General features: G+C 53.6%; 2 protein-coding genes across 2 annotated transcripts; one reads left to right on the top strand and one right to left on the bottom strand.

Moving 5' to 3' along the window:
- Window positions 1–2,645: 2,645 nt before the first annotated feature.
- Window positions 2,646–5,316, top strand: LOC117001033 (galactose-3-O-sulfotransferase 2-like). Its single transcript, XM_033069190.2, has 2 exons — window positions 2,646–3,401; window positions 4,507–5,316. The coding sequence occupies exons 1-2, from the start codon at window positions 2,646–2,648 to the stop codon at window positions 5,314–5,316; spliced, it is 1,566 nt and encodes a 521-aa protein (XP_032925081.2).
- Window positions 5,317–7,653: 2,337 nt separating this feature from the next.
- Window positions 7,654–9,840, bottom strand: LOC117001034 (aquaporin-12-like). Its single transcript, XM_033069191.1, has 3 exons — window positions 9,234–9,840; window positions 8,697–8,813; window positions 7,654–7,835 (listed from the first exon to the last, which is right to left on the bottom strand). Exons 1-3 carry the CDS (start codon window positions 9,838–9,840, stop codon window positions 7,654–7,656), a joined length of 906 nt encoding a protein of 301 aa, XP_032925082.1.
- Window positions 9,841–13,829: the final 3,989 nt, after the last annotated feature.

Genomic DNA, 13,829 nt, shown 5'->3' with positions numbered 1-13,829 from the left:
CAAACCTTTCCTCACACCAACTCTGGGGCAGCCTCAGGTCTCTGCTTCAATGCTCCCTCTTTAACACCCCTTGGCATTTTTAGCTCTGTTTAAGCATTTGGCATTTTTCTGCTCTGTTATTTGTCACATCTGTTTATCTCTGACCTCACCAGGGTCTCCCTGTGCTAGTGGCACAGCCAGGCAGTGACCCACACGTGCATTTGCCATCTCCTGTCTCATCCAAGCTTGGCAGAGCATGGACACCTCCAGGCTGCCCTGGGGATTGGGGATGCTGTGATGCTGATGGGCAGTAATTCTGTGCAGTTATAACACCTCCTGAATCCTCAGCTAGGGCCTAAGACCTGCCAGCCTTTCCAGCCCTGAGTACTTCAGACACTAAAATCCTGCTAGGATTCAAATTCCCCTCCTGGCAATCCTCCTGAGAGTTTCAGCTCAGTGAAGGACATTGCTGGGAGCAGGGCAGAATCTGTGTCCATGAGTGACAGCAAGCAGTGCTGTCATTATCAAACTTCTACTTAATCATTTCAAGTTGCTGATTTTCCTGGAACAAGCCCAGTTTCTCAACAGCAAACCCAAATCCCTGCTCTGTACCAATGACCCCTTTGGACAGCCCACGTTTGTGTCACTGCTGCCTCACCAAGCCAGTCCTGCTCCCCTGTGTCACAGCGGGATAAAGCTCCATGGAGATGGAGAACCCCTGGACAAGCAGAATGTGCAGTCCCAGTCCCACTGCCATGGTCCAAAGCTGACCACTGCAGGAAGCCAGGAATGGCAATGATCCCAGGCTGGCTGTTGGAATGCAGCTTCCAAGCAGGCTCTGCCCAAATTTCTGCTTTCATTAATTCCTCCCATTTAGATCCCAGCCACCTGGGGCTTCCCCCACAGCACAGCCCAGCCCTGGAGGGTTCAACCAGATCCTCAGTACAATCATCTCCTGTTATGCAACAATGGGGAGAAGCCAGCAGAATAAAGGAATCATTCAGGTTGCAAAAGTCCTCCAAGATCATCGAGGCAAATCTTCCCCCAACGCTGCCAAGGCCACCACTCACCCATGACTCCAAGTGGCACATCTGCTGGGACTGGACAACCCTTTGTGAAAATATAAAATACAAGCAAATCCTTATTCCCAGGAAATTCAGCCCCTCCACCATTCCACTGAATATTAAAGTTAAAATCAAGCTCCACCAGGGTTTGCAGCAAGCCCTACAAACAGAAGGAGCCCTGTGGCAGCAATTCCATGGCCTTAACATCACCAAACAGCACCAAAATCCTGACAGCACAGTTCTGACGGCCTGAAATCACTGCTGTTGTAGACATGGCTAAAACCAGATTAAAATCCAGGCACTGCAGGGAGGGCAGGGAAAAAAGAGTTTTATTGTCCATGCTAATAAAGACGGGATCCTGATCCTTCCTGGGCAGGGAACACACAGGTAGTGCCGTGTTCCTGCTGCCTGGGGGGAGCTCAGGCTGCTCCAGAAAGGTGTCCCTGAGCAGCCAAGGGACTCCCTGGTTATCACTGTTTGCTTTTCAGCACAATCTCTGTGGCCCATCTGGAAGTTTCCACGAGGCTGCACTGCTGGGGCACAGCCTCGGAGGTTCCTCGGTTATCGCTGCCTCTGCATCATTTCCGCCCCTGAAAACCTGACCTTGCCTTAAATAAAGATAAAAAATAAAAGAGCCTCAGGGCACTTTTCCCGCCTGCCTCACACACATCACCAGGCTTGGCTTTTTCTCCCCATGCATGGTCTCAAATTTCTGTTTCCTTGCAGAAAGCTGAGTGCAATCTACAGGTGCCAGCCAGGTCGGCTCTGGATCTCCTTCAGCCTCCTCATACTCCTCCTGATCACACTGCAGGTTGTGGAGAAGCTGCAGCCTCCTAGGTAGGTCCTGAGCAGATTTATAAACCTGCACCTGGTTCTTCAGCCTTTCTCTGGCCACTGAGGTGGGCTCAGAGCCACCCTCCTGAGAACCACCCAGCAGGGTTTTCCTTAGACAGGGAGGAAAATCCAGGTGAGAGATTTGGGGGTCCCACATCTCACCCCTATGCCCTGACCAGAGCTGAGCCCACCCCAAGCTCAGACAAGGCTGCTTTGGGCTTTGTCCTAACTCCCCACAAAACTCTACAGCCCTGGAGCCCAGTTCTCCCAGTCTGGGGTTATCTGCAATCATTCCTCCAGCTTCTCCAGCCCACCAGCTCTTCTCTCTCCTTACCTCCTCTTGCTCTGCCCCTTCATGCTCCAGAAAGACAGAGAGTCTGCCCCATCACTGTCCTTCTCCATAGGATCACCGGGGCTGTAAAGGACCCCCAAGATGATCAAGCCCAAGTTCTTGCACTGCCTCCACCCCTCAGGGCAGCAGTGAAGCCCCAGCAGCAGTGCCACCCACCTCAAAAAAAGAGTTTTAGGGTGACTTTGGGGGGTCAGGGGGTTCAGAGGAGCTGCCCTGGTGGCTCCCCCCACAGCTGAGCATTGTGTCCTCCCCACCACAGGAGCTGCCAGTGTGAGCTGGAGCGTGGGCTGCAGCAGAGCACGGGCCAGGGGCTGGGCTCTGCCCTGCACAGCCCCGAGCTGCTGTGGGAGGATGAGTCCCCCCAGGGCTGGAGAGAAGCTGAGCCAGCCCCTGCTTCACCTGAGGATGTTTCCAGGATGGATCTGTACGTCAGACAAGAGACCCCTCTGGGAAGCAGCCAAGGGGAGCGCGGGGTGCAGCCTGAGGAGAGCAGTGAGAAGGTGAAAGCCCATCTGTCACCCACTGAGCTGAAACCTCAGCTGCCTGGCCTGGGAGAAGCAGCCAGGGAAAGTCCTTCTCCAAGACTTCCCAGGAGGATTGCCACAGTTTTGGCAGAAGCTGTCACCAGCAAGTTCAGCCTGGCAAACAGGCCGAGCACAGAGGAGCAGAGGGGAATGTCCCCACCTGGAATGGTGCAGGTGGAGGGGCAGAGCCAGACTCAGCCTCTAGCTGTGAGTTCTGCCCGTCCTGAGTGGGGCAGCTCATTTGCACAGCCCATCCCAAACTCAGCTCAACCTCTGCAGGCAGAGGATTCTTACAGAACACACCTGGAGACAGGGCTTTTCCCAAACTGGACAGCAGCCTTTAAGGCCAAGGAGGTAACACCCGGAGAAGGTCAGCAGGCCAGAGGGGTCACCTCTCAAGGGAAGACGTGCAAGCCCAAGACTGACATTGTTTTCCTGAAAGTCCACAAGAGCGCCAGCAGCACCGTCATGAACATCCTGTTCCGCTTTGGGGAGAATCACAACCTCACCTTCGCCTTCCCCCGGGGCGGGGGCTTCCAGCTCTCCTACCCCTACCACTTCCTGGCCAGGTTCGTGCAGGGCTTCTCCCCGCACAGCCCCCGGCGCTTCAACATCCTCTGCCACCACATGCGCTTCCTGCAGCCCGAGGTACGGCAGGGCTCCGGGGGAGAGGGGCAGGCGGGGGAGAGGGCTCCTGGGGCTCAAGGAGGGTACCTGCCTGCTGTAGTTGTGTTGGGATGGACGGGACTGGCATCAGCACCAGCCGTTTATTAGAAAGCTTCTCATGCCTTTTTTTCAGTGGACTTGTGTCTGACAACTCTGACTCCTTCCCTCACAGGCAGCTCCACACAGCACCGACCCCTCCTCTCTGCAAGTTCCCTTCTTCCTTCTGCATGACCGGCTAACCCCAACCTGTCCCTAACCCAGCCACTTAACCCTGTCTGCTCCTCACACATCTGCTTACCTTGTCTGTCCTTGCACAACCACCTATCACTTACCTCCTCACAGCACAGCCAAATCTGCAGCAGACTCTAGATCTCACATACCAACTCAAACTACAGCTGTAACTCATAGCCCACTAGCCCACTCTTTTATAACCCCATCCTCATTGGGCAGGCACAGATGTTTCCACTCCTCAGCAGTCAGTAGAGCTGTAATCCATCAGGAGGGATTGCCTTCTACACTATCCTTTCAACCTGTCTTCCCACACCTGTCAAGCACATGAACTCTGCAGGGATGATCTAAAGAGAGCCAGGATTGCCCACGGGTACCTGGCATGTTGTTGGCATCTCCTGGGAGCTTCTGTGGGCAGGTTTGGTGAAGCTCTGTGCTATGAGCCATGGCAAAGTGGAGACAGCATCTGTAGCAGCCAGCAGCTCTCGTCTCTTTCTTGTCTCGTGGGCCTGGGACATGTCCTGCTCCCTGGACAGGCCCAGAGGGGACCAGCTGCAAGAGGAGAACATCCAGAGTGCATCAGCTCATCAGGTCAGGTCCTCCTCTGGGTGCCACCTGGGGACAGACAGACATGGGGAAAGGGAAGGGGACAGGCAGTATCTCCATCCCAGCCCGGCCACGCAGCTGTGGCAGCTCATTGTGGGGAGCCTCGCTCAGCGCTCTCCCTGTGTGACTCTTCTGGAGCTCCTTTGATGAGCTGCACCCTGAAATCCTCTCCATCCCCAGCAGGTGCCTCTGCTCACCAGCACCGTGGGCGAGCGAGTCCCTTCCTCCTACCCCTCCTTTTTCTCCTCTGCAGGTGCAGAAGGTGGTGCCCAGCTCTGCCGTGTACTTCTCCATCCTGAGGAACCCTGTGCAGCTGATGGAGTCCTCCTTCGTGTACTACAAGGGCGCGTCAGCCTTCTCTCGTGTGCGCAGCCTGGAGGAGTTCCTGCGCCAGCCCTACCGCTACTACGACCCCTCCCGCGGGGACCGCCACTACGCCAGGAACCTCATGACCTTCGACTTCGGCTTCAACCCCGACGGAGACGTGTCCCCCGAGCGGGTGCAGCTCATGCTGAACGCCATCGAGGCGTCCTTCGATTTTCTGCTCATCTCCGAGTACTTCGACGAGTCCATGGTGCTGCTGAAGGAGATGCTGTGCTGGGACCTGGACAGCGTCGTGTCCTTCCCGCTCAACTCCAGGGACAGCAGCACCAAATCCTCCCTGCCGGAGGCCGCCGTGGAGCGGCTGAAGGCGTGGAACAGGCTGGACTGGGAGATCTACCGGCACTTCAACAGGACCTTCTGGGAGCGGCTGGAGCGGGACATCGGCGGGGCGCGGCTGCGGCGGGAGCTGCGGGCGCTGCGGGCGCGGCGGGCGGAGCTGGCGCGGGGCTGCCTGCAGGGCACGGGCAGCGTGGGGCCCAAGGACATCAAGGACTCCTCCCTGCGCCCGCTGCAGCACGGCGGGGCCAGGATCCTGGGCTACAACCTCAAGCAGGGCTTGGATGGGGAGCTGGAGAGGACGTGCCGGCGGCTGGTGACGCCGGAGCTGCAGTACAGCAGCCTGCTCTACAAGAAGCAGTTCCCCCCGGAGCACCCCGAGACCCCCCGGCAGCAGAACTGAGCCAGGGCATCCTTGTCCAGCCGCCCTTGCTGGGGACAGCGGGGCTCAGCCCTGCCGGGGTTACCCAGGGGTTCCACAGGACTTTTCCAGAGGGAAATCTCCCCAGGCAGCAGCTCCAGCATCCAGGAGTGCAGTCCAAATCCTCAGCCCCACACCAGAGACTGCAACAGAGCAGGGCCGAGCTGTAAATCAGTTTGGAGTTTGATTTACAGCTTGGGAACCAGTCTGGCTGTCTGTGCAGCTGCACCTCTCCCCTGCTCCATTAACACCGTGCTGGAAAAACAGCCTCTTAATTAAAAATAACAACAGTCACTGTCACTCCTTATACCCCCTTTAATTACAGCAGTCTGCCCAGCAGATGACCTCCCCAGAAGCACACTCCAAATATCCTCATATATCCTGAAAAGTGGAGGGAAAAAAAAGGAAAAAGGAAACCTCAGCATTATTTTTTTGTTGACTCTGATCACAGGTTGCCTTTGGATGCTGCATTTATAGGATCAGCATCCTACTGTGCAGTGTCAGACTCAAGTTCCACCCCTGTGTGACAGGGAGACATCTCATGAGCCTCTCTGCAGCCAGACATCCCAGCCCCCTGCTCAGAGCTGCCACGGGAACATCCCACAGGAGTGGCTCATGGAGGGCAACTCAGCCTGACTTCTCTCATCCTGCCCTTCTCCTTCAATCAAAAGCAGAGCCAGTAAAACAGCTGGGATAAACAGAGGCCCCAGCTCTCTGGCTTTTCAGCACGATTTCCAAACCAAAAGTGGTTCTGAAAAATTGCCCAGGGGGATCTGAGCATCCCAGGCTCTCCCTGGGGCAGCCACGAAGAGCCTCAAAGGTTTCAGTTTCCACCCAAAGGTTTCCTGCTCAGGAAAAAAGGGAAAAAACAGGAAAAAAGCCAGACTGTGCTCTCAGTGCCAAGCATCCAGCCTGGCACAAGGAGAGGGCACCGTTTGGGGGTTTGCTCCATGGTTTTGGGGTGCTGTGTGTTCCATAAAGCTTCATCTCTGAGGCACATCCGTGTGTGGCTGTGTTGGTCCCTTCCCTCATTTGGGATGTGGGGTGGGCTCATGGTTTGAGAGGTCTGGGGCTCCTGGGGGGCTGCAGGTGCCCCCAGAGGCAATCCCAGAGGAAAGGGACTGGGATGGGCAGCCCAGAGGCCGTGCAGGACCTTGGGTGGTCACCCCATGGACACAGCAGGGCTGGGCACTGGGTACCAAACCTGCCCCTGACACCTCCACTCCAGGTTTTAATTGGGTGCCTCTTGCTTACTCCCTGTTTGCACCTCAGGAAATAGGAGCAGCTCATTCCTGTCAGGAGCCCTGATCCAGAGCAGAGATACTGGAAGAGCCAGAGCACCACAGTCTCCCTGTGCTGTTCCCAGGGTGCAGCTCCCAGGGGGTGCCCTGGCCCCAGCACAGCTCAGGGGGATCCCCATTTCCCAGCAGGGTTTCCCCACACTCCCCCCTTTCCAGAGCAGGCAGCAGGCAGGGCAGAGGTGGTTTGGCCATCACAGTGACTCCCATTTTCAGGGATGTCTCCCGGGAATGACATCACTCACCCCAATGCCAACCACAGCATTTATTTTTATTATTTTTTCCACAAATTGTAATTTTATAGTTAGGAGTATTTCACATAGACACGGAGCAGAGCCCAGGGATGCACTTGCTCAACCACAGCAGCTGCCTGGGTCTCTTTTTTTCTTTTTCTAACCACAGAGCCCTTGTGCACCATTTGTTGATGTTTTACAGCACCAACACCCAGGCTTAGCACATCCCCAGAGGAGCAGGGTCTCCCATGGCCAGTGAACTCTCTTGCCTTGGAGCATTTTTAATTCCTCTCCAAGACTTGCCAGGTTCAGCCTGTGCAATGCAAGGACTTCAGGTCAAGTCTAACTCAAAACCACCAATTTTTAACCAATATCCATTGATAACTTGAAAGATCAAAGCCTGTTTCCTCCCCATCCCAAGTGTCCAAGGCAGTTACTGGCTTACACTTTGTTTTTATGGCTGCAAGAGACCCAGTGGGGTTATTGCATGATGCGATGACCCTGAGTTGCTCAAGCCTGCCCATGGAATGGTCCCAACTTTCCCTAAGATTCCTGGCAGTATAAGACAACCAGCAATTTATACAAAAACGTCCAGTGTTTTCTCTCTGAGGCAGCAGTGTGGGCTTCAAACATTTCAGGCTCTCCAGGGAGGCTTTCAAAGCAGTTCCCAAAGGAGCTCAGGGGCTCAGGATCCTGCAAGGATTCCTTTGTGATGCTTTAGGGACTGAAGGAGCACAGCAAAACCCTCCACACTGGAAACCATTTCCCAGGAAAAGGGACTCCTGGCTTCAGGCATGGGGCTCTGAGTTGCTCTTCCCCCCTTTCCTCTTCTTCTGTGGTTTGTCACCCTCCAGCTGTGCTGTCACCTTTGCCTTGGGCACCTTGTATTTGCTCCTCTGGCTGTAGAGGAGGTTTTTCTGGAAGAGCCGTGGGATGTTGCCCTGGAACAGCAGGAGGGCAGCGAGCATCCCTGGAATGAGAGCACAGATCCCTTCTGAGCACTGTGTCGAGCATCTCCACCCTCCCCACAGCTCAGCAGCGGTTTTGGATCCTTGTCACAACCTTCACGACGACCAAAAGGCAGCACAGCACTGCTGAAGTCCCCACTGAGAGCTCAGGGAGCCTTTCTGCACTGCTGTAAGGAGAATTTACCACTGTGGCCTTGACATAATAAACAATGCCTGTTTTGACCCAGGGTTTTCTGGCAGAGAATCATTAAGGTTGGAAAAGTCCTCTGAAAAGTCCAACCACTCCCTCAGTGCTGCCAAGGTCACCACTGATCATGACCTGAGTGCCACATCCACAGGGCTTTTAAATCCCTGCAGGGCTGGTGTCCCCACCACTCCTTCAGCTGAGTGTGCCAGTGCCTGACCACCCTTCAGGGAAAAGATTTTCCCAATATCCAACCTAAACTTCCCCTGAGGCCGCTTGAGGCCGTTTCCTCATGTCCCATCCCTGTTATCTGGGAGCAGAGCTCAATCCCCACCTGGTTCCACCCTCCAGTCAGGGATTTGTCTGCACTCTCAGCACACATCCAGCTCCCCATGACCACCCTGGAGCTGAGGACAACCTCTCAGCATAGCTAAAACACCTTCACTAAACCTCCCCCATGCTCTGGCTTCAGAGAGATTTCTGCCCTCTCACCGTGCAGAAGTTTGATTTTTAAAAAAATGAATGGCAAAGAGATGAGCCCAGAAAAGAGAAGGCAGGATGAAAAATAACACTTGCCACTGGCAGCCCCAAGCTCAGCCCTTTGCCAGAACAGTCCATGTTACACTGAGCACTCCTGCCTTGCCCCCATGGCAGCTCCTGGCCCCTGGGAAGATCTCACCTGCGAGGGGCCCCAGCCAGTACACCTGGATGTAGTCCCAGAAGCTGCTCCCCGAGCACTGGAAGGTGGTGGCTGTGGCCAGGGCAGGGTTGAAGAAAGCCCCCGTGAATGGTCCAGCTGTGTGGGAAGAGAAACAGGGCCAAGAGTCCCACAGAATCCTCTGGAACATTGGCACAGGGCTGTGGCCCTTCCTGCCTCCCTCCTTGGACTGGGGAGACCCCACCCTTGTCACCCTGAGCTTTGTGGGGAGCAGGAAAGCTCAGTGCAGGACTGGAGGGGATGTTCAGGGAAGTGATCCCAGTCTTGAGCTGTGGCTGTGAGCCAGCATTCACCGGCAGCCCAGATATCCCAAACTGCCATCTTCATCCCAAAATGAACATTCCCCAAAATAACAGCAAACAAACACCTTCCCAGTTGTTAGCTGGTTAATCCCTACCTCTCCAGCCCTGGAAAATTAAAAGCAGGGGGCTGTTCCCCCCCACCCCAGATGAGGTATTTTCCCAAATGACTCAACAAAGGAACTCCAGCACTGCTCACCTGCGTAGGTCAGGAAGGTGACAGTCACTGCCAGCGCAGGGACCCGGCACAGGGGGTGGCTCTGCCTCACCTTGAGGAGCACAAGGTGGAAGAGGAAGGAGCAGGAGCCCTCCACAAAGGCAGCGTGGGGCAGGGAGGTGCGGATGGGGGAGCTGCACTCGGGCGCGATCAGGTTCTGGATGAAGTGGAGCTGTGTCAGCTCCCAGGACCAGTAGAGCCGGGTGACAGCCCAGCCTGTCCCTGCACCCACAGCCTGGCCCAGCAGCTCGGCCACTGTGGCTGCCAGGCTGGAGTGCAGCAGCAGGAACTCCTGCAGGGACACCGTGGGGTTGGCGGAGGCTCCGTCGGAAGAGGCGCCGTGGGCAGCGGAGAGGAGGAAGAGCAGGGTCAGCAGCACGTCCAGGCCAAAGCCACCACCCCAGGGGCCAATCTCCATCAGCATCCTCAGCTCCAGGCAGCTCGTGCACCACTGGAATGAGCCAGCAAATTCCCTGGCAAGGCAGCTGTGTGCTCCTGGGGACAGGAGCCTCTTGGAAAGCCACCTGAGCAGCTGGCACAGCCCAACAACCAGGAAGAAAAAAGCAATGGAGACATTCAAGCCATCCATAGTGAAGGCTGTGCTGGGGGCAGAGTCTGGGAGGGAGCAGAGGAAGCTCCTGCACCTTCTCTTTATAAAGGCAAGCAAAAGCAAACGTGGCACAGCCTGACAGGTCTGGGAAAGGCCACACGTGTGGCCCCCACGGGGCAATGCCAGTGGACTCTCAGCAGCTGGAGCAGCCACCAAGTTGTTTGTCCCAGCAAATCCTGTGTTATCTCCACCAGGCACTGAGACCCCAGCCCTGGCATTCACACCTGAGAGCATCCACCAGCTCCCCAGAGCTGACAGCTCTTTCAGAAGGAATAAAAAACTTCATTTTCTTTCTGGTTGGCTCCAATGCCTGCGGCTGTCCCATCCCTGGAAGTGTCCAAGGCCAGCCTAGACAGGGTTTGGAGCAACCTGGGATGCTGGAAGGTGTCCCTGCTCAGTGAGGGCATGGAAAGAAATGGGTTTAGGGCTCCTTCCAACCCAAACCTCTGGGATTCCATGGTAAACAATACATGATGTGTGTTCTGGCTCATTTCCCTGATGTGCAGCAGACGTGCCACCACCCTGAGCCCACATCTGCCATCCCTAAGGCTCTCCAGGGCAGGCAGTGCTGGTAGGTACCCAGCTCCTCTCACACAGAGAGCCAACAGCTTTCCTTTGGGCCATTTCATTTCCCCTGTATCACTTACAAAAGGAATGACCAGGAAACCCAGGTTTGAAGCACACTTGGGCAGGGATGAGGCTCCTCATACAGCTTAAGGTGGCTCCAGCAGCACAGCCCAGGCCATGAAAAGCAGGAGCAGATGCTGAATGATCCCTCAACAGCCTCTGACAGCAGAAACACGACAGTGTGGGGGGTGCCTGTGAAGGGCACAGCTCAGCATCTCCCCCTGCACCACCCTGCTCCTTTCATCTTCCCTCCCCTCTCCTTCCCATCCCCTGCAGTGGTTTTGGGTCCCTGCTGTCACTGCTCACAGCCCTTGCTCTGGGAAGTCTGGGCAAGGAGAGGGAGCATGCTGCCAGCCCCCCATCATCCAAACCCTTCCCTCCTCCCCACAAAACTGCCCTGCTTTTGCTCAGCCTGCCTCAGAACTTCCCCCAGTTCAGCTCTTTTTACCCCAGTTCACCCTCCAGATGGCAGGACAAGCACCCATCTTTCACCTCAAATTAACAAATTACTTTGCTTGAATGAAAGATGAAATATTCTTTAAGAGTCTCATAAATTACTAATTTTGTCCTCAAGAAAATTTACCTCAAACAAAGTGTTGGTCAAAGCTACTCATCACTGCAGAACCAACCACAAAATACTTAACATCACAATCCAATTCAATTCTTTCAATCTCCCCAGAAGAGTTTTCTCTTTAGAAACAAAACCTCATGAGGACCCAGCCTGAATCCAGTCCCTGGAAGAGAACCACCAGATTATGGGAGACAGAGTGGTAAAAATGGGAAAGAAATTCCAGCATCTTTTTCTTCCCCCAGAAAGATTTTCCCCTTCTTCTCAAACATTGTAAGAGTTGAGCCTTAGGAAATAAGCATCCCAAGGTTTAAAAACTATTTCCCACATATTGCTTGTATTTCTGCCCATGGCACATCCTGCACTTGTGGGATATTTAACCCAGGCTGGAGAGAGGAGCTGGGAGATGTTGATTCCAAGGATAACTACAAGATATATCTAAAAATCCCAATATTCCCACTGAAAAGCCCTTTTCTGTAGCTGGAACATCAGCTTTTCTAAACCAAACTTGCTTACAGGATTTAAAATGCAGATATTTAAGTGATGGGGGGGGGATCTTAGCCACAGGAACAAGTTGGCACTTCCAGAGTTCAGCAAAATAAACACTCCCCAAAAATACTGAAGGGTCAGAAGTGCTGAGCACAGCCACCCTGGCTCCCTCCCTATTTTTGCCCTCAAAGAGGCAACAGCTACAGAAAAAAAAAAATAGTGATAAGGTTATTTAAGGGAAGTTTCACTGGGCAGGGGGTGGATTAGAGCTGCTGTTGCAAAGCAGGAAGCTGGGGCAGTTTTCCCTTCATGGTCAGGCAGAGAAAAGGGCTCCAGGGGATCCAGGAGTTAATTGTGCTTTGTGAAAAGACCCAAATCATTAGAAGAAGCTTTCACTGAGAGGAAAAAAATAACAAAGATGGGTCATCCTTGGGTCTAGAGACTTCAAGGAATTGCAGAAGATGTCTGTCCTGAGGAGGGTCAGCCCTCCAGACCATTGCCCTGAGTCCCAGCAGTGTCCTCACCACTGAGCCAGTGGTACCAAGCTGGATTTGCTGCTCATGAGCCCTCAGGAAACACCAGGATGTGCAGCTGTGCATTGAGACATCTGTGTATTGATATCTGGCTGCTCTTCCCTCCTCTGCACTGACTCAACACAGCTCCAAAGCAGAAGTCTGGGGGAATGATAAATCCCTTAAAGAGAATGAGCAACCCCCAACTTCCCACTGGGAAAATCCCATTAAAAAACTCAAACCATGGGTCCCTAGGGGCTGTTTCAACACTCAGATCAGTAGGGCTTTGAAATCTTGATGGATTTGACTTGATAATCTTAAAGGTCTTTCCCAACCTTACTGATTGCATGATTTTCAGTGATGATGTGCTGGAAGATATTCCCACTGCAGACAACAGCTGAGAAAAGCATGATGAGCTGTGTCAGTGCTGCCCTGCTCCCCCCTGCCAGGCTGCAGGCAGAGAAGTCACAGAAAGTCATCCTCACTTGGTGCTATTTCCCTGCCTTAAGGGAAAGAAATCCTTCCTTAGGCTGGATTCAAAGCAGGGAAAAGAGCTCTTAGAAGAACCTGCTTCCTTCCACACAGCTGGAGAACAACAACCAGAGTTTGGCTGAGCTCAGCAAACTTCCATGTTGCTTTCTCACATGACTGAGGACAGCTGGTTTTATTAAAAATAATCTTGAGAGCAAAATGAAGTTCTATTAAAAAAGAGGGGAAATGCAGTAGAAATCCCTGGGAGCAGGGATCTATGGACAGCAGTTCTATTAAAAAAGAGGGAAATGCAGTACAAGTCCCTGAGAGCAGGGATCTATGGACAGCACTGTGCTCCAGCACAGGAGCCCTGGGAACTGCACTGAAACCCAACACTGCTCTTCAGGCACCAGGAAAATGCTGCTAATGAGGATCCTCACTTTTCACCCACCCTGGTTTTAACCAGCGTGCTCCTGCTGCAGTCCAAGCAGTTGTGCTCAGCTTTGCACTAACTCATTGCAGCCAAACAACATCCCTGAAAGGGAGAAGTGCTGCCCCCAAATGTACTGCCTCCAAGAACTATGTTTTAAATACCCAATCTGATCTCAAAAAATGGGGCTGCTCTTGGGTTTAGTCTCAGGCAGGTACATGCAAGTTCACACAAGACTTAGGAGGATTTACCAAGGACCTGCAGCTTTCAGCTGTGCAAGCCAAAATCAGCCAAAGCCCTGCTCTCCCTTCAAATATCAAAATGCAGACAGTGCTGAGTTCCACCAAGCACCTTCTCCTCCTGTCCACTTTTCCCCCAGAAATTAAATGCCACATCACTTCAATGCAGTGTTAGAGAACACCAGCTCAAAAGCACAAAGAATTGATCATATAAAAAGACAAAGAGGCTACAACAAGTTGCTAACACTGCAGAGACAGGCTCTGAGCAAACCAACATCCTCATGTCTGAGTGAGGCAGCTGCTGGAGATGAGCAGTTCCTTCATTTCCCTTTGCCAGTGTACCAGCAAAGCTTGTGTAACATGCAAGAAAGGGGAAGAGCCCATTTCCCAGTAACACACTGCAAACACAGGACATGCCAAGTACTTGCCACTCACAACTGAGGCAGGAACTTCAGCCCAAGCCAACTGACCCAGACTCAGCCTCAAAGTAAATCTCTCCTTGTCTTGGCTTTGGCTGGACTGGCAGGCCAACATCCCACAGCCTTTTTGTAGGTCCAGTGGAAAACAAGAGTGGCTCTCTGCAGTAAAAGGCACCATGGATCTCATCCCAAATCCTCCCAGAGCTGTGGGCA

This window comes from Catharus ustulatus, chromosome 10 (genome assembly GCF_009819885.2).
Source record: "Catharus ustulatus isolate bCatUst1 chromosome 10, bCatUst1.pri.v2, whole genome shotgun sequence".
Classification (NCBI taxonomy): domain Eukaryota; kingdom Metazoa; phylum Chordata; class Aves; order Passeriformes; family Turdidae; genus Catharus; species Catharus ustulatus.
This window is presented reverse-complemented; position numbering and strand designations above follow the sequence as displayed.

Coding starts and splice junctions, on each gene's coding strand:
- LOC117001033 (XM_033069190.2), top strand. CDS start 2,646: ATGGATCTGTACGTCAGACAAGAGACCCCTCTGGGAAGCAGCCAAGGG. Junction 3,402..4,506: donor TGCGCTTCCTGCAGCCCGAG/GTACGGCAGGGC, acceptor TCTCCTCTGCAG/GTGCAGAAGGTGGTGCCCAG.
- LOC117001034 (XM_033069191.1), bottom strand. CDS start 9,840: ATGGATGGCTTGAATGTCTCCATTGCTTTTTTCTTCCTGGTTGTTGGG. Junction 8,814..9,233: donor CACCTTCCTGACCTACGCAG/GTGAGCAGTGCT, acceptor CTTCCCACACAG/CTGGACCATTCACGGGGGCT. Junction 7,836..8,696: donor CTGGCTGGGGCCCCTCGCAG/GTGAGATCTTCC, acceptor CTCTCATTCCAG/GGATGCTCGCTGCCCTCCTG.